The sequence below is a fragment of the Myxocyprinus asiaticus genome, chromosome 42, assembly GCF_019703515.2.
Source record: "Myxocyprinus asiaticus isolate MX2 ecotype Aquarium Trade chromosome 42, UBuf_Myxa_2, whole genome shotgun sequence".
Taxonomy (NCBI): domain Eukaryota; kingdom Metazoa; phylum Chordata; class Actinopteri; order Cypriniformes; family Catostomidae; genus Myxocyprinus; species Myxocyprinus asiaticus.
The window spans coordinates 13,817,539-13,844,677 of NC_059385.1; the positions used below are offsets into that span (position 1 = coordinate 13,817,539).

Consider the following 27,139-nt stretch of genomic DNA (forward strand, 5'->3'; position numbering starts at 1 on the left):
ACCATCTCTGCAGCACTCCACCAATCAGGCCTATATGGTTGAGTGGCCAGACAGAAGCTACTCCTCAGTAAAAGGCACATGACAGCCCGCCTGGAGTTTGCTAAAAAGGCACCTGAAGGACTCTCAGACCATGAGAAACAAAGATTGAACTCTTTGGCCTGAATGGCAAGCGTCATGTCTGGAGGAAACCAGGCACCGCTCATCACCTGGCCAATACCATCCTTGCAGCGAGGCATGGTGGTGGCAGCATCATGCTGTGGGGATGTTTTTCAGCGGCTGGAACTAGGAGACTAGTCAGGATCGAGGGAAAGATGAATGCAGCAATGTACAGAGACATCCTTGATGAAAACCTGCTCCAGAGTGCTCTGGACCTCAGACTGGGGTGAAGGTTCATCTTCCAACAGGACAACGACCCTAAGCACACAGCCAAGATAACAAAGGAGTGGCTCCGGGACAACTCTGTGAATGTCCTTGAGTGGCCCAGCCAGAGCCCAGACTTGAACCCGATTGAACAGCTCTGGAGAGATCTGAAAATGGCTGTGCACCAACGCTCTCCATCCAACCTGATGGAGCTTGATAGGTCCTGCAAAGAAGAATGGGAGAAACTGCCCAAAAATAGGCATGCTAAGCTTGTAGCATCATACTCAAAAAGACTTGAGGCTGTAATTGGTGCCAAAGGTGCTTCAACAGAGTACTGAGTAAAGGCTGTGAATACTTATGTACATGTGTTTTTTTTTTTTAAATTTTTTTTATAAATTTGCAACGATTTCAAACTTTCACGTTGTCATTATGGGGTATTGTTTGTAGAATTGAGGAAAATAATGAATTTAATCCATTTTGGAATAAGGCTGTAACATAACAAAATGTGGAAAGTGAAGCGCTGTGAATACTTTCTGGATTCACTTTCCAAATCCCTCCAAAACAAAGTAGTTACACTTGAACAAAAATTGTATACCACCAAGGGTATCAAATAGTCAGGAAATGCATTCAAAATACTTTGATTCTTCAAACTATCAAACATTTAATTTTTAAAGTGTCATTAGTGTTCCAAAATCTAAGACTTCAAGACCCCTTGCTCTTTTATTACAAATTTTTTTTTTTTTCTCCAAAGGAAATCAAAGTATCTTCAAGTCCTTAATCACTTTAGGTGGCACATCCAGTGACAATTTAAAAATACACAGATCTAGATATTCCTTCCACCTTTGACAATAACACCCTCCCAAAAATTGATGTCCATTACCCACAAATTGAATTTATTTTTTGTTTTGTCAATAACTGGATCAAAATTTAGTTGGCATGATGATTTTTAGAAGTCAGTTTAATAGAGCTGTTCAGCTGTGACATCAACTTGTAGGCAAACCGGAAGGCTGATTCGCCATGGGTTCCTTCTAAATTTTCCTGTTAGTTTTTTTATAATGGCAGTTTTACATTTATAAGTAAAATAAGGTCTGTGGTATACATTACTTTAAGATACTAGGAAGTTTTGTTCTACAACACAAATTAGATACTTTCATATCCCAAACGTGAATATTTAAGCAACCATATTTTTTTTTTTTATTTTTTTTTGCTGTTGTTGCTTCAATGTGCTTCAAAATTCACATTTGAATGTATGACTGTCATTTATATTGTAGAACAAAACATCCACGTGTCTTTAAGTAATGTTTTCCACAGACCTTATTTTACTCATAAATCCAAACTGCCATTATGAAAACCTACTGAATAATCCAGAGGGGAACCCACGGCGAATTCACTTCCGGGTAATTTGGACTTCAACCTGAACAGCTCTATACTTGGCAGTTTCATAGTATTTCCAGAACACCAAAATCCACTTTTTTTATTGTAGGTATTTCAGCTCAGCATTTGTCATTTTACATAAAAACGAAAAGGAAAATGGACAGGTTAAAATTTATTCAAATTATAGTTCATTTTACACAGTGTAGGATAATCCTTTAAGGTAATTAATTGATAATCAAATTATTACTTTTCTCTTTTTTTAATATTAACAGATTTTATGTAGTTTTATGGAACACATGAAACCCACATCCTTTACAACATAGGCATACTATATTTTTTATGTTTTCTTTGTTTTCCTTATCCAAAATTTCAAGAACCCATTCAGTTACTTAATATGTTAAATATTATATAATCACAACACAAGTAAGTGATCCAGTTCATTCGTCTTGCATATTCTTCGGTTCATGTTCATTTTGTTGTGTTGCCATACTTCACCATTTCTATCTAGACATTCTTGCCATGACCAGCATTCTCAAAGGTAATATGTCTTCCACCCATTCATTCTGAGATTGCATCATTCTGTCCCACAGGGCTGCTTCAGCACTGTTAGAATCCATCCACTCCACATCAGCACCGTAACTTTTACCTGCAAGAAAATCAGATGATACAAATGTAATTGTGACAGTTATTGAATGCATTGCATCTGTTGGGCGCTTTCATTTTCTTAATGGATGCCTTTATAAAAACATCTAGAGTTCTGGCAAACTTGCCACTCATTACTTTCACATGCAAATGAGCTTGTTATTCACTGCAAATGTTTGCCAGAAGTTTGCAGCTGTTCACCGGTAGTGGTGAACTTGCAGCAAAGCTCATTTGCTGCAAAGCAAAGTGAAAATTAATAAGGCAATTTGAAGCAAGTTTGCGGCAACTCTAGATTTTTTGCAAGGTTGGACATTTCTTGCTGTCAACAGAAAGATTCAGTGGTCAAAGGTGGCCTTTTTTTTTTTTTTACCTGTTCCAAGACCAAGCCTAGCACCCCCAATGAAGTGGTTGTTAAGTCGGTCATGATCCCACACGGTGAGCTCCACACAGGCCTCTTTGAGGTCCTCTGGCCTGAAGCCATCATACACCATGGTGTGGTTAAACACCGGGTTAGAAACCCTCTTCAGTACTCTGGTCTTCTGTCTGCTTTTCCGGCTGTTATCTGGGAGGACTGCGCTGTGGTAGAATGTACACGCGTGAAAGTTCCACATGTGATGCAACATCCACATCAATGTAAAATCCACAATATGCAGTGGCAGATTTAGGCATGGGCGACATGGGCAGTTGCCCAGGGTGGCATCTTGTGGGGGGGCAGCACAACCACCCCTGGCCAACAACTTTGGGGGCGTTCTCATTTAAAATTCTCATGTGAATTTGCCAATGCCGATTATTCGCTTAGCTTTTAGTGTGAATGGGCTATTTGTCTGTAATCCGTCTTGCTTTTCTGCGTCTGGTGTGAAAAGGCCTTAAGGCAAGGTCACATTTATCGTTGCAAAGTGAAATTCCGCAGGTGAAATCAGCAGCCGTCAAGTGCATGTGAAACCAACAAAAAACGAATTGCCAAGCAACCTCTTTTTAATGCTGCACTTTATACTCTGTGAGAGTAAAGTTAAAAAGAAACTTGCCACTAAACTGACATCCTTGTCCACTGGGAATATTCAGTGTAGCTGTGTACGAAGTACCACACCAACAGAGGTCACTGCCAAACCAAGCAACTTCCTTTCGGTCAACGTGGTGAATTCACCTGCTAAAGTTCACCAAACCTGAACTTTAGGATTGCGTGGATTACCATTGAAATTACTGTATTTTGCCCTCGGAACTTCGCTGTGCAAAGGTAAATGTGGCCGTACCTTTAGAGGAAAGAAAATACCATAAAACCTATATCATGCATACAAATGTATGAAATGATTTGTATAAATACCATTTGACAAAAGGGTCAATGGCAACACCTCTGGAAACGGGTAGATTCTTGCACTCTTTCACCCAGATTTGTACCTCACCATTTGCCTTGTTCTTATGACCTGCAAGACCAGAAATAAAGGGTCAATTCACCCCAAAATAAAAACTCTGTCATTTATTCACCCTCAGTTCAACCCAAACACTTATGACTTCTGTGGAAGACAATATGAGATGTTATATTCAGGCTGACAGTCCCTAATATTATGCCTAACATTTACTTTTGTGAAGAAAGTAAGTCATACAGGTTTGGAAAGAACTTAAGTTGAGCAAATGATGACAGAATTAAAATCTTTGCATAACTATCTCTTTACAATATCAACTGAAAAAACATATTCCTATAAAGTCATATTCCATATTCAAATACAAAGTGTTAGCATTATAAATGCACTTTTGATTGTTGTTTGTATGGCTTTAAAACTGATAAAAGTTTACTCTAGCTTACTGTGAGAAGTCTGAAGAAGAAAACGTAGAGCAACTCTTATCTCTGCTCTTATCGCTTCACCATCAGCAGAATGTTTAGGACTGGAGGGAACCTGAACCTTGGTTTAGTAAAAGTAATACATACTTTAGTGGCAGTGCAATATATTACCATAATATACTGTATGTGAAACACTATACAATAGTTTCTCTAAAGACCATTACATTCTTGTTGTCTTACCCTTCCTTGCAGCTGATATTCATTCATTTGTGTGTTATTAAAGTCCCATTCCACCAGATCGATCTCTACCTCTCCAAGAAAGCTGTTATGGCCAAATGTGTCATTGTGCCACACAGACAGGTTCAGCTTCTGGGTTTTCAGAGTCTCCATTGGAATCTTAAACTGCAAAAGACAAATATAGATAAAATGACAACTTTGGTCATCTAATTTACGTTTTACAAACATCACAAACCAGGGTTCTCACACCTTTTGACCAATGAATTTCCATGATTTTTCCATTACATTTCCATGACTTAAAGTTGTTGTTCATGATTACTAGATAGGGATTTTTTATACATTTCTAGCCATCTCTTCCATGACTTTTTAAGATTGTATAAAATTCCCTGATATTTCCAGGTTTTCCATGATGTGGGAACCTTACAAAACATATCTCAGAACATTTATAATTTTCATACCCGCAAGATTTCATTGTAAGTTGGATCCAGAGTCTTCTTTCTCACACATGTTTTTCTCTTTCCATATTTTGCTTTGTCAGGTAGCAGGTAACATTTAACATACCTGAATTTCAAAACACGCAAAGACATAATTTTTTATCAGACCATATTAGCTGTCTTTATTACTTGAAAGACACTGTTATTTTTTACAGTAGTCACATTCTCCTAGTAAAAAATATAATCTGAAATATTTTCCCCCACTACTAAACTTACGGGTCAGACCGGTTCCTTTTAGGATCTGCCACGGCAAGGTCTTTGCACTGCACTACGAAGATGTGGAACTCTCCCAGATTTTGCAAATAGTGAATGGCGAACTGGATTCTGCCTTTGACCACCACGTTGCCAAACTCACTACTGTAGATACTCATTACACTGCCAGTGACCTATACGTACCACAGACAGAGACAAAGATCTGTATGGATATCTACTCATAAATGCATGTTATCAAAACAAATGGAGACATATAAACATGTTCATATCAGAGCATATAAGATTAGTTAGTTAGGGGGGTGTTAAAGACAGGGGTCTCATACAGAGGACATGGAGGCCACTTCAGAACACATGCTAAAGTTAGAGGGAGTGTTGCATGTTCTCAGTGTGTCATAGCTTCTCTCTGATGCACAGTCACTGTTTCTCCAATCCTTCTAAATGTCACATGCACAAACAACATGAGATAGTTAACATTTATGCAGGTGAATCATACAGGGGTGAATGATGGTGTCACTACAGCCAGTTATAGCTAACACACACATAAAACTATGGTATTTTAGAGCTAATCCAAAGCATCATGTCAAAGTTTGGGAGTTGTAGTTCAACATATGTTTTAGTAACTAAACAACAAATGCTAATGCTGAAGCTCATGGTTATTAGGAGACAATGTGTATTTTACCTGTTGGTGCATAAATGCAGGCACAGACAAACTCATCATCTTCACCTGCGTAGGGTCTAAGAAATATGTTTTAGTGTTGGGAGCGACTGCAGACACTGAGACAGAAAACAAACAAAGACAACTTAGTGCCCAGAGGAAGATTTTATTGCTCAAAGGATGCTCTTTCATAGCCTAGGAGACTAAGAGGTCTCAATTGTTTTATTTAAGCTGCTCTAATTCAGGTACAGCTGGAATGAATCTAGTTTCAGTGTTAGAGGAAACAATTCATTCTGAAGGGTTTATGTGTAGATTTGTTCATTTTTCAGAGCACAAGCATTGGATATTTTAAAATCAATGAATTTACTTAGTCATTCTACATCTATCTCACCATTATATGAATGATTCAGGTGGTACAGGATGCATACTGCCTTTAATCATCGGCATTTACCCATGCTCTCATTAAATTTTCATGTGTCTTTTAATGCATTCCCTTAGCCATTCCAGACAGTAAAATATGCATGAAAGACCAAGGGTCAATTATGAAAAGGATGTTTAATGTCCTTAATACGAATTTAACATCAGGGGCTTGGCTTCTGCTTTTGAGGGTATTATGCAAGTGTACACTACATTATATGAACCTACCATTTAACAAAGTAACATTATTTTACAAATGCAGAGAGGAGAAAGACATTAAAAATATTAAAAAGCCTTAAAGGGCAGAACATGAAAAGACCTGCATTAGAAAAAAAAACCAAAAAAAAAAAAAACGTTTAAATGGCAAATTTTAGTTCAATAAATAAAGTAATAGAAAGTATTTAAATGTTGCATAAATTCAAAAGCATTCTAACTCTCAAAGCTTGTTAAGTTTAGAAAGGTTAATATGTCTCATGAAATGTCCTCTTCTATCCAGCAGAGGTGAAAGAGTCTGTCCCTCCTAAACACATAGATCTGTTAAACAAGGCATTAAACAATTCCCTCCATGTTCCCCACAGACCAAAATGTTTTAATATCCTTAAATAACCTTACAGTGAACAAACCATACTGCAGAAAGGAGAGCGGTACTTACGTGTAGGTGTGGATGCCAGGTCCTCTAGACTCTTGGAAACAGATAGGGGTCTGGCACTGGCATGCTCCAGAGCAGATCTGACAGGGCTGGCTTCCTCACTGTCACCTGTCATAGCCCATATCACATTAGAAACATCACCTCTGACTATAAATACACAAAAAAAGAAGTCTACTATTCTAGTCTACTAGGACTATTAGTAATGAAACCTCATTTGAAACACTAAAATTTAAGGTGGTGAAAACTCGGAGAAAGTAAACCGTATTACATTCATCTGATTTTGAGAGGATTCTGAATTTATATGCACATATGATAAGCTGCAATCAAATATAAGCAAAAGCACAAAATTGATTCACTGCATTTTCCTGTGATTTTTGATTGCTTGCTGATTTATGATCAGTGAAGCAGGGCTTAAAGTGTTGTAAGCCTGTATGGACTGAAGTGGTCAAGAAAAATGAACAGGGCCTGAATAGTGTTTGGACAATGTAGCATATGAAGTAAAGCAACACAGTCTGTGTCCCACTAAAAGTGGGAACTGAAAAATTCAATTTGATCATGTCTACAAAGTTTGAGCTTTTTTTTTTAACTATCAGGTAGGAATAAATTCTTGGGTCACAATGAGCAGATTTGAAAAGTTATAAACCCTGCTTCCACTAAAATCAAAGAACTAATCATCATCTATTCAAAAAACTAGATTGGACTAGACTAGACTTTCTACTAGACCAAAGTAGAAAGGTAAGCTCACAGGCTGAACTGGTGCGTGAGAATGACCAGGCTTCAGGAGTGGAGCTCCCTGAGGAGTCAAAGGTGATCTCCTCTGATTCAGACTGGGAACGTCGAGAGGGGGAGCTCTCATTGCTTACTCTGCCTTGGTTCATCTGTTCAAAAGCCTCACCTGTCTGCACCTCAACCTGTCCCAGCCTTTCTCTTTCATCTAACACAGCCTGCTCGGGTACACCAAGGTAATGGTGTAAACTTAGGGGAATATAGGACCTGGCCAGATGAGAATTCGAGTCCACTGTCAGCTTTCGTTCTTTGGGCATGATGGGTCTTATATCAATGTCTTCATCCAAGGTCTTCCCATGTTGTTCAATAGATGTATATTTCAATTCTGAAACCTGTGAATGACCAGTTTTGGAGTAGAATGGACTGTCGTCTTTTAGGGTGATGATACGACGCTCTGAAATGTCTTGGGAAGGGGGCATGTGATACCCTTCAGGACAATTACTGTTACCCATTTTCTCAGTGACATTATTTAACGAATATAAAGGCATCTCTTCATGAGTTTGAACCTTATCAGTGTATTGAGTCCTGTCAGCAGGACTGATATCTATAACAAAGGTTCTTAGGGGAGAACCATCCTTCCTGGAATTTTTGTTTGGATAAGAGTCCTTGGGAGGTACTTTAGGCTGTCGTAATGGGCTAGGTGTTCTGGTCTGACCTTGATCTTTTGGCTGGTAAATATTAGTGGACTGTTGTGTATCACATTGAGCATTTTCTGGGAGACTTCTAAGGGAAGATGAAGGTGAACTTGGCTTCAAGTGTTTGTCTGAAATCGACTGTGGTTTGAAATTAGAAGTGTTCTGGGCGGTGTAAGGTACCCTACCTCTGATATCATGATGATCTTGTATTGGCACTCTGGCTGGACCCTCGCTTTTTTCCATCTTCTCATTTTGCAGAATCAAACCCACCTCTTTGTTTAAAGACAAACTCATTTTGTCTAGGGAACTTGTTAAATCTGGACTAGTTGACCCTATGGAAGAATGTTTAGGAGACAACGGCGTAAATGAGTCTTTAATATCAGGTGTACATGTTTGTAAACCTACAATTACTTGAAGGCCACTTTTTTCTTTCTCCCAAAATGACTTGAGATCATCGATTGAGCCTTTATTATCCTGTTGACTGAGAGACATTTTGAGAGTAGAGATTTCCTTATTCAGGCCAGATATATCCCTGGACAGCGACTCAGAGAGAGGCTCTTCCTGCAACTCGTTCTGAAGAGCGTTATTTCTTGGTGGTGAACTGGGAGACACCAGTCTGACGTCACTTTTGACCATGTGTGTTTGTAACTCATTACTTGAGCCTTCTGACACCTTACTGCTGTCCAAATTAGAGGGTTTTTCATCTTCATTTAAGGATATGGCAGACATATCGACAACATAGCGTGATACCGAAGAATACTCATGCATTGTAGATTCTACTTCAACTGGATATTCAGTGGCATTTAATTTTGATGGGCTGATGCCTGAATCTGGAATCCTTCTGTCTAAAATTTCATCATTTTCATTAAGCAGAGATGTTTCAATTTCTTGTATTTCAGCTCCAGTTTTGATGCTCAGTCTCTTTGGTCCTCTGTTCCCCATTTCCCAGAAGGACTTCGGGTTGGCCAGTCTACCTGGTGATATCTCACCTTGGTCAAACATCTCTTTCTTAAGAAGATCTTCACAAACAGGTCTAGCTGTTGCATTGCCATGTTGCATTACCTCTGTTTTTGAGGTAACCTGTATTATTTCTGTTGTCTTGCTCACTGCAGAAACACAGTCCTGCAGAGATATACTGACACCTGCTTCAGGTCTCATGGTGAAAGGTGTTTCGCATTCCAAAGTCAAAATTTTGTTTTTATCTTCACTTATTATTTCTTTGTCAGATGCTAGAAATGCAGGACTCTTGTCTTTTTTCTCTGCTCTTGAAAACAATGCAAAAAACCCCCGACGTGGCTTTGGAGATGGCTTGGTGGCAGCCAAAGTCTGTACAACCGGAGAAGCCAATTCTTCTGATTTGACGTCTGAGGTTCCATGATCCTCTGGTTCCTCTTTGTTCTTCTCACTCTGTGCTGGCAATTCTTTCAGCTTACTCTGCTTTGCATCTTGAGAACCTCGGCCAAACCACTCAAGTACCTTAGAAATTGAGCGACCCTCTTCCTCTGTTACTGTATGAGTCTGGCTCTCTGTGCACAACGTATTGGCCTTACCTTTAACTTCAGCAGAGCTGTGGAAGTTGGACACCTGTGAGGTCTGAGGCCGAGCATAAAGCTCATGACAATCTGCTGTGGAGACAAGAAGTTCAAATGTCTCATTTTATACATGAAAGAGACATGTAATATTACTTGAGATACAACAACACTTCCAAAAACAAAAAGATATTCAATTGTGCGAGTCTGGATATCATTCTGTCATCAAATAATGACAATGCACATTAAAATTGAGGTAAAAACACAGAGGATAGTACATTTCTTGCAGTGCTTATTTACTAATCACCATTTATAGATTATCAACATACATACATGAGCGTTCATCAGAAGCCATGTACTGTATGAAGCACGCACACAAAAGCAGTTAGTATGAGGGTTTATTAATGAGTTCTCATGCAAATTGTTAAATCACAGACAGATTATATTGTCAAGAAAATTGTCAAGCGATGATTTTCCAGTAACAAATAACAAATTTTTTTTTTAAATTATGAGCTTGTGATGGCTATTTATGAAATGATTAGTTAATAGTTTTCCCCTTATATATTTGTTGGCTGATTCTTAATTGTTTTGTAATTGTTATAATAGTTTGATTATATTGACAGGTCTCCATTATTTTACCAGAAAGTTATTGGATTATGCTTTTGCCATTGTCACTCCAACAATTTTGAGGTATCCAGCTGGACAACCCTCCCCACTTCCACTACCTGTCATTCCCCCACTTTTCTATAGGCTCACTGATAATCACATTGGGATGCTCATGATTAGCTGACTCCAGAGTGTGACATGTAACCTCAGACAATAGGAATTGATTAAGCCAAATTTAAGACCACTATGCTAGTTCCCTTCTTCAAAAACCCCATGGAATAACTTTAGTGCAGTTTTCTGTCCTGTGTTTACATTTTTTCCAATTGAAAACAGGAAGTTTGGGTGGAACTGAAAGGGATTTTCCCATTTCTTTTTTAAATAGCCAATAGACATTAGTTACATCACAGTCATGAACCATGATTTGCTACTTTGATTGCACCAAAATCTGTGTGGTGCAGAGACATCAATTTTAAATGCCCACATCTGCTAAAAGTTCATTTTGTAAACCTTTAGGAGTACACTAGCATATAGAGGGTTGCTACACTAATATACATGGATTTAAAACTACAAAATTCCTTTAAGTACTGCTAGTAGCTGCAACCAAAGCCACTGCATTACTGTTGTTTACAATATCGCTTCTATCCAGCTCCCTATCCTGGTCAGAGAGAGCACTGTAGTCTATGTCCAACACACTGTTCTCTCCTTGCTCTCTTTCTCTGGCACAAATGATGGAAGAGATGCGGACCTGTTTCCTGTCTAACCAACTTGAGGCAGAGTGCACAGAGTAAGGGGAAAGAGGAGGGCTGATGGGGCTCTCAAGACAGATGGGGCTGACTGATGCACAAGACTGACTGCTGCTGCTGTCGTTGTTTTCGAGTCGCAGAGATTCAATGGAGCTAAAACTTTGATACTTCTTTGATAATCCCTTTAATACTTCTGTTATTGTACAATAACAGTGTGATATCCGTTAACTGAACAGATATTTCATGGTAAAGCATTGAGGTGGAATGCAGTGGTTAAAAGGTTGCATGCAACCAAAGAACATGATGGCGGCATGATGTCTTCCAGAGTTTGGCAAGCTATTAATACAAGCAAAAACTTAAAAAGCAAAAAAAATAAAATAAAATAAAAATAAAAATAAAAATGTCTAAACTGTTGAAAACCTATATATCTGCTTCATATGGTAACATTGATACTAACTGTTTTCATTGAAGTCAAAAATATTATAATATGACTGAATCAAATTGACTACAACCAATTACATTTAATTTAAGGACCACGTCAGGTAGAAATAGCTCCTTATGTATCCATTTTCACTTTTTTGTGTGTACTTATTTGGGCTTTACCCTTGTGACAATAAAACTAGTTTGACCCCTTGAAAAACATGACGGCAGACCAAATATTCATCACAAAATATACCATCTATGTATAAGGTACAGACTGGTCATGCATGGCGGCTTAGCTTCTTAGGACAACATACATTTTCGTATAATCTCCTTAAAGTTTGGCAGCTTCCTAACGCCATGCTACACAGACCACTACAAGTTCAACTTTGTGGAAATCTTTTGATCAGACCATTTCAAGGAATGCCACTTTTTCACATGTATTCTAATTTTGCTAAACGCCACACATTACATTCAATATCAAACTGAAACTACAGTATAGCACATGGACATTCTGTGGAAATTATACAGTACAGTATAGTTTAATCCAAAGATGTGAAAACCTACAAAGCTCCTCTAATGTTGTGCTTTAGACCAATGGTTGTTAAAGGAATAGTTCACCCAAAAATGAAAGTACCTCATTATTTACTCATCCCCATGCCATCCCATATCATTTTTTCCCTTCTGCAGAATTCAAATTAAGATTTTTAGAAGAATATCTCAGCTATGTATACCCATACAATTCAAGTGAATGTTTAACATAACTTTAAAGTTCCAAAAAGCACATGAAAGCAGCAAAAAAGTAATCCATAAGACTCCAGTGGTTAAATCCATGTCTTCAGAAGCAATATGATAGGTTTGAGTGAGAAACACATCAACATTTAAGTCCTTTTTTACTATAAAATGACCAGTATGTGGCAATATGCATAAAGAACATAAGAATGTGGAAGTGAATATTAATAATAAAAAAGGACTTAAATATGAATCTGTTTCTCTCCCACACCTATTGCATCGTTTCTGATGTGGATGAAACCATAGGCGTCATATGGATTACTTTTATGCGGCCTTTATGTGCATTTTGGAGCTTCAAAGTGCTAGTCACCATATACTTGCACAGTATGGACCTACAGAGCTGAGATATTCTTTTAAAAATATTTGTTTGTGTTCTGCCAAAAATAGAAAGTCATACACATCCGGGATGGCATGAGGACGAGTAATTGATGAGAGAATTTTCGGTTTTGGGTGAACTATTCCATAAAGTGTTTACAAAACTTTTGTTCCTGATATATTTAGCATAGGATAGATTTGGCATAGATAATGGCATCTTAAAATTACATTATAGAGCTTTTCACAATCAAACACTGCATGTTTAACAGTTATGCATGCAAAACAGTTATTAGCGCAGATCATCCCAAGCCAACACCATTGCTCAGAAGAGGCACACATGCACTTCAATGGGAATCAGTCAAACAAACTTACTGTGCTGGCAAGAAATATGTTCTGGTGCTTTGCTCTCCAGAACATTCACTCCATCACAATCCCCCCCCCCCAAAAAAAATTGGTACCTCATTTCAAATAGGACTGAACAGAACACATCAAAATCAGCATAAATATGTTTAAATCTGTGGTAATCACATATTACATCAAAGAGACAATCTGTTGAAAGCTGAGAGCTTGTGTCTACACTCTAAAATGTTTTGGGATATTAAAGGAACAGTTCACCTAAAAATGAAAATACAGTCATTATTGACTCATGTTGTTCAAAACCCCATATGACTTTCTTTACTGCATGGAACATAAAAGATGTTTTGCAGAATGATAGGGAGTGACAGCCTCAGTCACCACTGACTGTCATTACATGGAGAAACTGCAATGAAAGCAATGAAAATCCAATTAAATGAAATGTGGTGACTAAGGTTTACATTCTGCATAACATCTCCTTTTGTATTTCACGAATGAAGGAAAATCATACTGGCTTGGAACAGCATGAGATTAAACAATGACAGAATTTCCATTTTTTGATGACCTATCCCTTTAAAAACTATTTGAGGATCATAGTGTTAAACAGTAAATTATTTCAGTGATTTGATAGTAAAGATATTCTCACCCTCAGCAGGTGTCTGGCCGGCCTCTTTCACACCATTGATAATTCTGTCTGTGTCCCTCTGCGAATGCATAATATTGAATGGATTCATCCTAGGCTACATGGGGAATCAAAAAAGGGGCCCAAAAAATATTTATATAAATAATAATATAATAATTCATCTGAAGAATATCATTTGAAAATTCAGCAATATATTAGAACTTAAAGAGACTGAACTGTGTGTAGTGCACCTTGATTTTAAGTCTCTGTATTTCCTGTTGGCCTTCTGGCATCTGATGTTCAAAACTGTATGGAGGTAATGTCATATAAAAAAGTGTTTTGTTGCATTTAATGAATTAATGCACTGTTGTGTATAGATATGAGGCGATTGATGACAGCGTCTCTAACCAGGCTAATGGGAAGTAGAGTTTGTTTGTTTAAAAGGCTGAGGTCCTGTGAAATCCTTTAATCAAGTAGAACAGCAGCATGTGCTTCATACTGATAACAAAAAAAATTTCTTCTCAGAAGTTAAGAAACTTCTGTTTTGTGCTTACTAATATTATGCGTTATTATTTCTTACTTTTGCTTTTACCATATCTATCTATCTATCTATCTATCTTTAACTGGTATAATAATCAACATAATTCACTATTTAAAACTGAAATGACACTGATTTCTCCAAGCTTTAAAATCAATGACTAAAGCAAGAAAAATGTGACAATTAAAGTACATGACACACCACGTTTTATTAAGATGAAATGTTCTACTTTAAACTTTAGCGAACACTCACCTCTCATACCGTGATGGTGTGGGTGGCTCCTCAATGAGTCCTGAGAGCTCTGGAGGGATGAACACATCCTTCTTCTGACTGTTCACAAAACTGGGTCTCTCTGCCCATCTTTGAGAGAGCTCCACTACAAAAAGATACTTTGCATTACACATGCACATGCATACACACAAACACTTGTGCACACACACAAACGCATCTCGAAAAGTCTAATGGGCCTACGAGTTATATGATTTGATAAATGCTGTAAAATTGGATACAACTTTACACAGAAAAGATTAGTAAACGACTATATCACACTAAAAATCATGTTAACACACATATTGTTTATGTCTTGTTGCTATACTTTTGAAACAGTAAGTAATTTAAAGTTTACAGATTGGCCACATTCACTTCCATTGTAAGTGCCTCATTGTAACCCAGAATTAGATTTTTTTCCCCCAAGTAAAGGAGGGACAATATAGAAGTAAATTAATGACAAATGTCTTTGAACCAAAAAAGCACACTGAATTGCACTAACTGAAAAATAAATGCATTGCATTAGAAGTGCTTGCATTGTTTGAGGATGCAATTTCATGTGGTTGTATATTTAAGCTTGAATATTTCAACTGAAAACATTTCACACAAAATTTCATCATTAAAAATGCAATAATAAATATGAACCATTCCCCCCCCCCATTTTTTTTGTTGTTGTTTTTTTTACATTTCATCTTTATTATTCAACAGGTAATATTCAGTCCCTTGTATTTCACTTTGCAAATTTGCCTCTAAAATTTCAGTGGTTAAAAATTGGTTGGAAATTCAACCTTGTGCATCCTGGCACGGCTGGAAAAGCAGTAGAGTGCCGATGCACAATCTTCATTTGCTGCTACTAGGCTTCACCACTATGTGGTGCAATTGGATGTTGATCAAGACCAAGAGCTACTGGGAGAGGTCCTGGACGATTGCCAGCTTTGATAAATCAAGTAAACTAACATGACAATAAACAATAAGTCATTTAGACAGATTCTTCAGTTTGACACGCCACTTTATTATGTGTGTAATTTTCCGTTTTAATGTACAACAGTATCTGAGTGAGGCAATTGTCCTGGTTTATGAGGAAAAATGATGAGCTATTCAGGCGTTTTTATCTTTTGGTCTTCTTCACTCATTTCAGTATGCATTCTGGTTTCATCTTCATATTTCACAATATCTGATTTGTAACTATTTCATGTAAACTGAAACCATCTGATGTAACCTTTTAAGACATAAATGTTATTAAACATTTTCTCTTTAATCCATGCCTAGTTTAACTGTGCAAACTATATACACATTCAAGTGCTACATATTGTATTGCTGTAAGGTCATAATAAGGTTTTAAACAAAACTCTCCACACATATTTTGCTATTCTAACTGCACTTATTTCTGTAGTTGGTTTCAGTAGCAGAAGGTGGAAATAAACAAGAAATGCAGTTTTATACCATCTTGCTGTTAACATTTTTTCAGTCACTTTGACATTCCTACAGCTGCTCCACTGTAGTGAAAACACACCTTACAGTTTAATTGATTTATAAACCGTCCGTTAACAACAATGCAGGTGGACTACTAATGAGAGCCAAATGAGATGACACACAGATTGTGACAAAGGTTTATTTAGTGAGGTCCTCTCCCTGTTGCTCTTGATCTTCATCAACACACGATTGCACCACCTTGTGGTGAAACCTAGTAGCACAGAGTGAAGATTGTGCATCGGCACTCTACTGCTTTTCCTGCAATGCCAGGATTAGAGGTCTGCACAGGCCTTAAAATGAAACCCGACCTGTACCCAAGACCGTGTGGACCGACCCTATCCAGCTTGAATGATACCGTCAGATTTTAAGCCCAAACCCGTTCCGAACCCGAAATCGCTAACTATCTAATTTTTTCTCCAAGCAAGTACTGTTGCAATAGGCTGTATTTTATGTAAGCATATAGGCAACATTCGTAACAGTATTGAAACAGCAAACAAACACAGTTTTAACAAGGCACAGCAGCCCCTCATTACACTAGAGCAGAATGGGATAAAAGCATTGACTTACCATTTATTTGCTGAAACTACACTTGGTGCAGAACAATCTGGAATAATATGAAACACTGCAACAGTCCCCTCTATGCAGCCTGAACTTGTTCAAACTGTTGAATCTGCGCTGAAAACAATCCAGACGCAGTGCAAAGAATGAAACAGAGCACAGGTGTCTCGACATGCATTTTTGAAAAATGTAAGTTCTTTTAACTTGGAATGGTGTTTAAAATATGCCGGTCTTCCACGAGACTCTGAAGAAAAAGCGAGACGTGGTGTAAATGTTAAATACATTTGTCCAGCATATGTTTGCATAGGATAAAACAATGGGAAAAAAGAACAGATGCGTGCAAAAACACGTTCGGTGTGAACGGCCCCTAACTCGTCCGTTCAAGCATGTCTGTAAATGAGAGCATGTGCGCAAAACAAGTTCGGTAAGCCTTTTATTTTTTAATTCATGCAAACCCGAACCCGACCCGAACCCGGCCCGCAACCTGTAGGGTTCTCGGGTCCCGTCGGGCCCGGGTCAGGTTGCAGACCTCTAGCCAGGATGCACAAGTTTGAAATTCCAACTGAATTTTAACCACTGATATTTTAAAGGCAATTTTGCAAAGCAAAATTTAATGGACTGAATATTACCTGTTGAATAATAAAGATGAAATAAAATTTTGAACTGATTTTTGGAAGGTGAATATTTAATTTTGAATTTTTAATGATGACATTTTGTGCAAATTTTTTCAATTGTAATATTCACATCTTAAATATACAACCATATGAAATTGCATCCCCCCAAAAATGCAAACACTGTTAATGCAATGCATTTATTATGCATCAGTTCAGTGTGCTTTTTTGTTCCAAAGACATCTGTCGTTAATTTACTTCCATAGGGACAAGTCCAAATTATTGTTTGTGGTAATAAACATTATGCCACAAATTTTCACTAAAATGAATTGCTGCTAATATAATTTGTAATGAAAAACAAAATAGAAATATAGACTGTAAGCTAAACTTCTACTGTATTGCATTAGAAAAATGCAAAGATGCAATATAAGTCTGTCAAGGGTTGCACAGAAAAGGTTCAAAACAAGCTACATATGGCAGAAATGAGTTGACGCAAACATACGACTGAATACAGGTGAATTCCCCAGCCACAGCTATTCAGGGACACAGTAAATGCAATGGAAATAATGAGGCTGCTCTTTAAACAGCGATGGTCCTATCTGATATCCGGCTACAGAGGGGTCAGTCTGTCTGCTGGCACCACTTACATATCGTCACAGGTTTCCTTTGTCTCATGGATGCTCTGATGATGTCGGAGCTATGGATCTTTTCTCTGTGTCTGTGATACTTTGTCTCGTAAAACCACTCTCCAGTTAAGTACTTCAGCCTTCTCTTGTCTTTCTCAGACTTACAAAGCTGCCTGAGGGAAAGAGAGTGATAAAAGTAATAGTTTTATGCAGAGCCTTCTCATAAATTACCCATTTATGGCATTTTATTTTATTTACTCATTAAGCATTTTATTTTAGCTTTTAAGGCATTTTTTTCTAACCATAAAATACACAGCATGCTGTCAATTTATGTCAAATATGTCCAAATTAATTCTCAATATGAACAGTTATGGCTGTTACCTTTAAAGGGATAGTTCACCCAAAATTCTCTCATAATTTACTCACCCTCATGCCATCCCAAAAGTGTACGACTTTTTTTTCTTCTGTTGAACACAAATGAAGATTTTCAGAAAAATATTTCAGCTCTGTAGGTCCATACAATGCAAGTGAATGGTGACCAGAACTTTGAAGCTCCAAAAATCAAATAAAGGCAACATAAAAGTAATCCATATGACTCCAGTGGTTATATTTATGTCTTAAAAATCTATATGATGAGTTTGGGTGAGAAACAGATAAATATTTAAGTCCTTTTTTACTATAAATCTACATTTTCACTTTCACATACTTTCACATTTTGAAAGAGAAAGTTGAGATTTATCATTAAAACAAAAGGACTTCTATATTGATCTGTTTCTCACCCACACTTATCATATCGATTCTGAAGACAGATTTAACCACTGGAGTATCATGGATTACTTTTATGTGGCCTTTATTTGATTTTTGGAGCTTCAAAGTTCTGGTCACTATTCAGTTGCATTGTATGGACCTACAGAGCTGAAATATTCTTCTAAAAATCTTTTCTTTGTGTTCAACAGAGGAAAGAAAGTCATACACATTTGGGATGGCATGAGGGTGAGTAAATGATAAGAACATTTTCATTTTTGGTTTTCATTTTCCACTAAAATCTACATACAATCCAAAAGTAGCTATTTTTAATGCACACGATACCACAACACACACACAAAAAAATACATTTCTAGAGTCAAGTTACATAATTTAGGTCATCCCTGTTTTAAATATCCAGATTTTTTTCAATCAACAAAAACTAACAGCTTCAACGTAGTCACTACGGCGCCTGCAGAGGCACCAAACCCATACTTAGATAGGTCTAAAAGAATAGAATATGAAATATATCAAATATTAGATAACAGATATAAAATGCACCCACCTTTTAAAAATCTGGGACATTTTTGTCACTTTGATTAGCATTTTTGCTCTAAGCCCTGGTTAATTTCTGACACTAATGCTTTTTTATTATTATTTTAAGATATAAAAGGGTGAGTTCAACTTCATCCCATAAAAATGGGTGTAGAAAAAAGTCCATAAGCCTTTGACCTTTAGATTAGTGTCTAACGTTACGGTAAGCTTTTGCAGTGACATTTATGTGGACAAATTCCAGTCATTCTTTTAAGTGTAAACCAATTATTCTTGACAGTTTAAGAACATCTTCAGCACTGTATCACAAATGGGAAAATTAGCTGACAGTAAAATAATCAAACTTGAACTGTGCACAATTAATTCATAAACAGAACCACAATAGAAAAACACATGAACCAGCAATTACATAAAGTGTGTATTTATGGCCCCAAAACTTCAATAAGCAAAAGCAACAATGGGAAGATAAAAAAGGAAGAACAATTATTTGAATCATCAACAGACAATAGCATTAGTTTAATAAGTAATTAATTAATTAATGACTGCACATGATTAAATCTGAGGTATTGAAGAGATAATTCTCCCAAAAATGAAAATTCTGTCATTACTTACTCACCATCATGTTGTTCCGAACCAATAGGGCTTTCTATCTTTTGTGAAACTTAATAGAAGATGTTAGGCAGAATGACAGCCTCAGTCACCACTTACTTTCATTATACGGAAACGTTCCAATGAAGGTGAATGGGTGAACTATTTGGGTGAACTATCCCTTTAATTCACCTGATAACAACCTCTCAAACACACCTGATCCTCTGTTCTTCTAACTTCTTCAGCTCTGCATCTCTCTTCAGCACTGCCAAAATCATCTCCTGCTCTTCTTCTGTCAGGTAGCTCAGGTCAATCATGGTGAATGGCTTCAAGGTGAGTGATGCTAACAGATCTCAGATCAGTCTCAGATCTCCTATGATTGGTGCACTGAAAGTGTCAAAAGCATCACTGTGGGAAACCTTGAGGGCTGATGCCTGTTCAGTCACTAATACTCATTATGTCATGGAGCACTTGGAGACCTGCAGCACCTACACAAGATATACAAAATCCAAAGTCTTGGTTAAAGGGATTAATTCATGCAAAAATGAACATTCTGTCATCATTTACTCACCCTTTTGTTGATCCAAACCTGTATGACTTTCTTTCTTCAATGGAACACAAAAGCAGCCCCAGTCACCATTCGGCTTCATTGTATAAAAAAAAAAAAAAAGATGCAAAGTAAATGGTGACTGACACTGAGAAATAGTCATACAGGTTTGAAACAAAATGAGGGTGAGAAAATGATGCAATTTTCATTTTTTGGGGTGAACCACTCCTTTAATTCAACAACAACCAAAACCATTTAGAACCAGTTAAACAGTCAGACTTTGGCTTACAAAGAACTCTGTCCTCCATTTGAATTCTTCTGACCATCACATGATCCTAACTGTTCCTTATGAATTCTTCAGAAAGGGATTTAAAGATATCATCTACACTTCATCTATGCTTCCCTTTGCATTAGAAAAAACATGCTGGGGCCTGGGTAGCTCAGCGAGTATTGACGCTGACTACCACCCCTGGAGTCACGAGTTCGAATCCAGGGTGTGCTGAGTGACTCCAGCCAGGTCTCCTAAGCAACCAAATTGGCCCGGTTGCTAGACAGGGTAGAGTCACATGGGGTAACCTCCTTGTGGTTGCGATTAGGGGTTCTCATTCTCAATGGGGCGCATGGTAAGTTGTGTGTGGATCGCGGAGAATAGCATGAGCCTCCGCATGCTGTGAGTCTCCGCGGTGTCATGCACAGCGAGCCACGTGATAAGACGCACGGATTGACTGTCTCAGAAGCAGAGGCAACTGAGACTTGTCTTCCACCATCCGGACTGAGGTGAGTAATCGCGCCACCACGAGGACCTACTAAGTAGTGGGAATTGGGCATGCCAAATTGGGGAGAAAAGAAATAACATGTTGTTGCACCACACAAGCGCTGGTCCATACAGTATGTTCCCAGTACAGGGCATGTGATATGGCATTGTCAGATGACTTTCAGAAGATATGGGTCTTTGCTGCTTCCAAGCCAGGAAAGCAGAGACAAGATTGAAAGACTCTTTTATTCCAAAATCAAATTACACTTAACTCAAATTAGGTGGCGGCATACAAATGGCATCAATTTAAACAGTCTGTTGTCTTTTTCTGGAAAACAGCTTAAATTTGAGCCATGGGGGCTCATTCAAAAAACTATGACAATAATTATATTTTTGGATGGAATGCCCAGTTATCATGTTCACTTGTCTGATTAAGGTAAAAGCAGTGCTAAAAAGATCGTAATAAAGCAATAAAAATGCAACAAGTTGTATTCCTTGCAAATTAGTAATTTTATTAATATTAGTGATATTAACAACTTGCTTAAATTACTTAATTATTTTGTTTAGGAGCAATACACTTGCATTTTGCAAGTGACAAACAACTGCATGTAAAAATAAAAATTTTGCTTTTAATTTTTTTTTAAAAGGCTGAAACAAAACAAGCACTATCAGTCTCCTTTTAGACAAATCTCTCATTAATGAAAAGTTATTTGGGGAACCAAAAATGGTTCTTCTTTGACATCTCTGTGAAAAGCCCTTTTTTGGAACCTTGATTTTTGAGAACATAAAGTTGGCTTACTTTAATGTCTTCACAAACCACATAAATTTAAAGGGATAGTTCACCCAAAAACGAAAATTCTCTCCTCATTTCCTCACCCCCATGTCATCCCAGATGTGTATGTCTTTCTTTCTTCAGCAGAACACAAAGATTTTTAGAAATATATTTTAGAATATATCAACTCTTCCTACCAGCATCTTGTGTGATGGTCCATACAATGCAAGTGAATGGTGATCAGACCTTTGTAGCTCCAGAAATCACATAAAAGTAATCCATATGACTCCAGTGTTTAAATTCAGATGTGAAAGTGAAACTAAACAGACACCACATGTGACTTTCAGATGTAAAAGTGAAAGTGGAGATAAAAAAAAGGACTTACATTTTTATCTGTTTCTCACCCACACCTTCTGAAGATATGGATTAAACCACTGGAGTCTTATGGATTACTTCTTTGTTTCCATTGTGATTTTAGGATCTACAAAGGCCTACTTATAATATTAGTAAAGTTTTTTGCACAAAGAAAAACCTGTCATATATTTGTAAAACATGATCATTTTCCACCCTCATTCTGACCCTCTGTCAGAAACACTCGGTTTTGGTGCTGCTTCTCCTTTAAGACTTGACAGTAAACGCCCACTGTTATGATTGGCTCTCTGCTCTTGACTGACCTGCTCTCTCCTTGCCATCTCACTGTTTGCCACTACTGGGCGGGGCTACAGAGGTGATAAGTAAAGTAGGCGTCCATATGTTGCTGTGGAAGCGGTCCGACAAGTGTGTAGATTTGGCTTGAACATTGGGGGGGTTGCATTCAACTAAACATTATATGATGTTTCACCTTGTGAATTTCATTGATTTTTTTATTTTATGTACAGACATTTCAAATCAGATGATTGCAACACACTCCAAAAAAGTTGGAGCAGTCGAGTGTTTACTGCTGTGAAACATCAACATTTCTTCTAATAACACTTATTAAGCATTTAGGCACTGAAGACACAAGTTTGTTAAGTTTAGAAAGTGGAATTTTCCCCCATTCATCCATTATGCAGGTCTTCAGCTGCACAATTGTACTGGGTCTTTGTGCGCTTCATAATGCACTACACATTCTCAATTGGAGCTGGTCAGGACTGCAGGCAGGCCAATCTAGCACCCGCACTCTCTGCTTATTCGGCCAGTATGTGGTTTGAAGTTGTCCTGCTGAAAATGCCAGGATGTCCCTGGAAAAGACAGTGCTGGATGGCAGTATATGATGCTCCAAAATTTGTACATATCTGTCTGCATTTAAGGTGCCCTCACAGATGTGCAAGTTACCCATGCCATAGGCACTGACACACTCCTGGCCCATACAGACATTGGCTTTTAGGCCTGATGCTGATAACAGCTTGGATGGTCCTTTTCCTCTATGGCCCGGAGAACACGATGGCTGTGTTTTTCAAAAACTATTTGAAATGTGGACTCTTCCGACCAAAAAACACAGTTCCACCATTCTACTTTCCATCTAAGATGAGAACGAGCCCAGAGAAGTCAGCAGGGCTTCTGGACAGTGTTGATGTATGGCTTCTGCTTTGCATAGTAAAGTCTTAACTTGCATCTGTGTATGCAGCGGCAAGTGGTGTTGACTAACAAAGATTTACTAAAGTAATCCCTAGCCCATGTTCATGATATCCATTACAGATGAATGATGTTTTTAAGACAGTGAAGTCTGAGGGATCAGAGATCACCCGCATTCAGAAGTGGTTTTCGTCTTGCCCTTTACGCACCGAGATTTGACCAGATTTCTTGAAACTTTTAACTATATTGTGCACTGTAGAGTGTGAAAAACCCAAAATCCTTCCAATTTTTATTTGGGGAACATTGTTCTCAAAGTGCTGGATTATTTGCTGAAGCATCTGTTGGCAAATTGACAAGTCTCGAATGATCCTTGCTCTTGAAGGACTAGACTGTTTATGGAGGCTACTTATATACTATGACATGACTGCCTTACCTGTTTAACATCTCCTGTTTCACATTGCCTTGTTATTTTAACTCATCAAATTGTTATTAGTCTTAAATTGCCCCTTTCTCAACTTTTTTTGAAGCATGTTGCAATCATCTGATTTGAAATTACTGTACATAAAAAATAAAAATAAAATAAATATGTGGTTGTAGTGTTTAAAATTTAGCAAAGGGGCCTGGGTAGCTCAGTGGTAAAGACGCTTGGCTACCACCCCTGGAGAATGCTAGTTCGCTAGTGAATCCAGCCAGGTCTCCTAAGCAACCAAATTGGCCCGGTTGCTAGTTAGGGTGGAGTCACATGGGGTAACCTCCTCATGATAAGGTGGGGGGCGTGGTGAGTTGAGCGTGGTTGCCGCAGTGGATGGCGTGAAGCCTCCACATGTGCTATGTCTCCGTGGCAATGCAATGGCCACTTGATAAGATGTGCGGGTTGACTGTCTCAGACGCAGAGGCAACTGGGATTCGTCCTCCGCCACCCGGACTGAGGCGAATCACTACATGACCACGAAGACTTAAAAGCACATTGGGAATTGTGCATTCCAAATTGGGAGAAAAAGGGGAAAAATTAAAAAAAGAAAACCAAAAAAAAGAAAAAAAAAGAAAAAAATTAGCAAAGGGTGAATATCATTTACAAATCACTCCTTTTTGTTTTTATTAGCATTTTTCATACTGTCCCAGTTTGGAATTGGGGTTGTAGTACAGTGACCTATTATATGCCAAAAGATCAAGAACAATATGATTCCTCATGTCATGACCCCTTTTAAGGAAAATTTTCAGGGCATATCTGGTAGAAAAAGTTTCTCAAGGAAACAACTGCACATTTTCACTTTTTACAGTGCACTGATTGTTTGTGGGTTTGGGAAAACTTCAAGGAAATGATTCAGTTCTGTAGCTATTTGTACAAATGTAAGATTTGTGCAGAATTTTTTTTCCAATAATAACAAGAAAGAAAGAAAGAAAGAAAAAGAAAGGAAGGAAGAAAGGAAGAAACAAAGAGATTATGCTTTCTCACAGGGATAACTACAAGAGCCTTAGTTAAAGTACTCGTGTAACTAATCAAGGTTTGATCTCTAGATGGAATTAAATACTCAGCATTCTTTCCTAAATAGCTAGTACAGGCATAAACAGATTAGGAAACCAGGAAATGAGAAAACATTCAATATGGCTACAGAGATAAAAACAGAAAATTCCAGACATGAAAACTTCACACAGAGTTAAATGTTCTGCGAGTAAGTGCCTGTTGAAACAAAACCCAACACTCCTGACACATCATGCAAAACTTCACACTCATGAAACTGTTAAACCAAGTCAAAATCATAAAGGGTAGTAAGAAGTTGACAAAAGCCTTTTTAAAAAGTTGACAAAAGAAGTTTACCTGAATCTTGCTTCAGTCCAACTCACTTGAGCCCGAAAACAAAACAACTAGAGCCTACATGAGACACACCGGAGGAGCAATCATCCACTGGTCATACACTTGAAGTAATGAGCCCAGCGCATTTAATACTCCAGCTTTAAAGTGAGGCGTGTGGATGTGTGTGTGTGTGTGTGTGTGTGTGTGTGTAATCTTCTCCTCCACTCCACTGGCACGCGTGTGTGTGAGTCCCTGTGAGCTAGCTGTGACTCAAAACCTATTTGTCTAGATCGGCAGCTCACTTACTGTTGTTTATGATGCGCACACATATGCTGTCTAGGTAGGATGCACACTAGGTCGAGACGCAGCCCCGTGGACGCTCATAAATGCGTAGTCACACTATTTTACCATAATAAACCTTTAAATGTGTACACACATCCCATATGCGTCATTATGTAACTAAATGTCCACGCGAAGACAGTACAACACTTAATACGCATTAAATAAGACACGTATGAAGTGTAAAACATTAAGCATAAAATGTAAACAATTAAAAACAATTCTGACTCGCCACTCCCTGTGTTTTAAATTTTTAATTAATTAAATCTGTAAGTATTTTAATTAGTGTAATTTTTAAACCCTTAGCTAGTAAACTATACGCCCTAAAGCTCGTGAGAAAAAAAAAAGATTTATTAACAGCTCTGATGTAATTATAATGTTTGCATACTGCATTTATATATAGCCTATAATACTGAATGTATATGTAAACGTATATCTGTAGTGAGGATATCAAAAACAATGGCATAAATAGTTTTCATTTATTAAGTAATGTCATACAAAGTCCAGGAAACACACCAAAAAAAAATAAATAAAAAAAAATAAATAAAAATAAAATAAAAAAAAGGCTAAATTAATATTTGGTGTGACATCAAAACAACACCAGTTCTCCTAGGTACACCTGGACACAGTTTTTCTTGTTTGTTGGCAGATAGGATGTTCCAAGCTTCTTGGAGATCTTGCCACAGTTCTTCTGTCTATTTAGGATGTCTCAATTGCTTCTGTCTCTTCATGTAATCCTAGACTACTTGATGTTCTGTGGGGGGGCTCTGTGGGGGTCTGCCATCTGTTGCAGGGCTCCCTGTTCTTCTATTCTATTCTATTTGCAAAAGGAATGTTTGGGAGACTTACATAAAAATTTCCTATTGACACACTCACTCACTCACTCTCTCTCTCTCTCTCTCTCTCTCTCTCTCTCTCTCTCTCTCTCTCTCTCTCTCTCACACACACACACACACACACACACACACACACATGTTGGTGCAGCTATCATTATGAGGACTCTCCATAGACATGATTTTTATACTGTACGAACTATAGATTCTATCCCCTAACCCTAACCCTACCCTTAAACCTAACCCTCCCAAAAATCTTTCTGCATTTTTACATTTTCAATAAAACATCATTTAGTATGTTTTTTAAGCGATTTGAATTATGTGTACACTAGAAATGTCCTCATAAACCACATTTATTGCATAATACCCTTGTAATTACCAGTTTGTAACCTAAAAAAATGTCCTCGTAAACCACCCAACCCCCCCCCCACACACACACACATAAATTATATATATATATATATATATATATATATATATATATATATATATATATATATATATATGCCTATACATCAAACTTATATAATAGAATATGATATACTGTACTTTTATTTTATTAATATTTATATGTATTACATTTAAAAAATATCAATATCAAAATTATTATGTATTGAATAAATCCTTCTATATTTTTTTATAAGGTGAGAAATAAGGTGAGGGGAAAAAAAGGTACCAGTAATTATAATATGGCATACAGTATACAATAAAATAAAATAAAAAATAAATTAAATGGAATAGAATAGAATAGAATTAAACTGAGCATTCAACAAGTAAAAAAATATAAAACAATAAAAAACAATAATACTTTTTATCTCGAAATCTCAAATTTGCGTTTGCAACATTTTCATTATCTAAAAATCTATTCTGTTGCTGACTTGCAAACACGTTTATTTCCTTAAGGAAAAGCAAATCTAGATTTTAATGATTTGCTTGTATTATATATATATATATATATGTATGTATGT

General features: G+C 37.4%; 1 protein-coding gene across 14 annotated transcripts; it reads right to left on the reverse strand.

Annotated features, from left to right (window-relative positions):
- Positions 1 to 1,893: 1,893 nt before the first annotated feature.
- On the reverse strand, positions 1,894 to 25,271 carry LOC127432506 (synaptotagmin-like protein 2). 14 transcript variants are annotated; one of them, XM_051683657.1, is made up of 18 exons: positions 25,024 to 25,271; positions 20,149 to 20,221; positions 19,794 to 20,065; positions 17,715 to 17,866; positions 14,411 to 14,534; positions 13,872 to 13,926; positions 13,645 to 13,738; positions 8,425 to 9,864; positions 6,822 to 6,926; positions 5,777 to 5,871; positions 5,421 to 5,531; positions 5,101 to 5,270; positions 4,849 to 4,951; positions 4,394 to 4,555; positions 4,178 to 4,274; positions 3,698 to 3,797; positions 2,747 to 2,952; positions 1,894 to 2,380 (listed from the first exon to the last, which is right to left on the reverse strand). In XM_051683657.1, the coding sequence occupies exons 3-18, from the start codon at positions 19,892 to 19,894 to the stop codon at positions 2,235 to 2,237; spliced, it is 3,261 nt and encodes a 1,086-aa protein (XP_051539617.1). In that variant the 5' UTR covers positions 19,895 to 20,065; positions 20,149 to 20,221; positions 25,024 to 25,271; the 3' UTR covers positions 1,894 to 2,234. The 14 variants fall into 14 exon arrangements, with proteins under 14 accessions (XP_051539617.1, XP_051539623.1, XP_051539622.1 ...); XM_051683663.1 differs by lacking the exon at positions 20,149 to 20,221 and having other exon boundaries at positions 8,425 to 8,571; positions 9,790 to 9,861; positions 25,024 to 25,264; XM_051683662.1 differs by lacking the exon at positions 20,149 to 20,221 and having other exon boundaries at positions 8,425 to 8,571; positions 9,790 to 9,864; positions 25,024 to 25,264.
- Positions 25,272 to 27,139: the final 1,868 nt, after the last annotated feature.

Excerpts from the sequence above, each read along its gene's own strand:
- LOC127432506 (XM_051683656.1), bottom strand. The coding sequence starts at position 19,894 with ATGATTGACCTGAGCTACCTGACAGAAGAAGAGCAGGAGATGATTTTG. Across the intron at positions 5,532-5,776 it reads CTGCATTTATGCACCAACAG|AAGGATTGGAGAAACAGTGA; the intron begins GTAAAATACACA and ends TGTGACATTTAG. Across the intron at positions 4,275-4,393 it reads AATATCAGCTGCAAGGAAGG|GTTCAGGTTCCCTCCAGTCC; the intron begins GTAAGACAACAA and ends TACTAAACCAAG.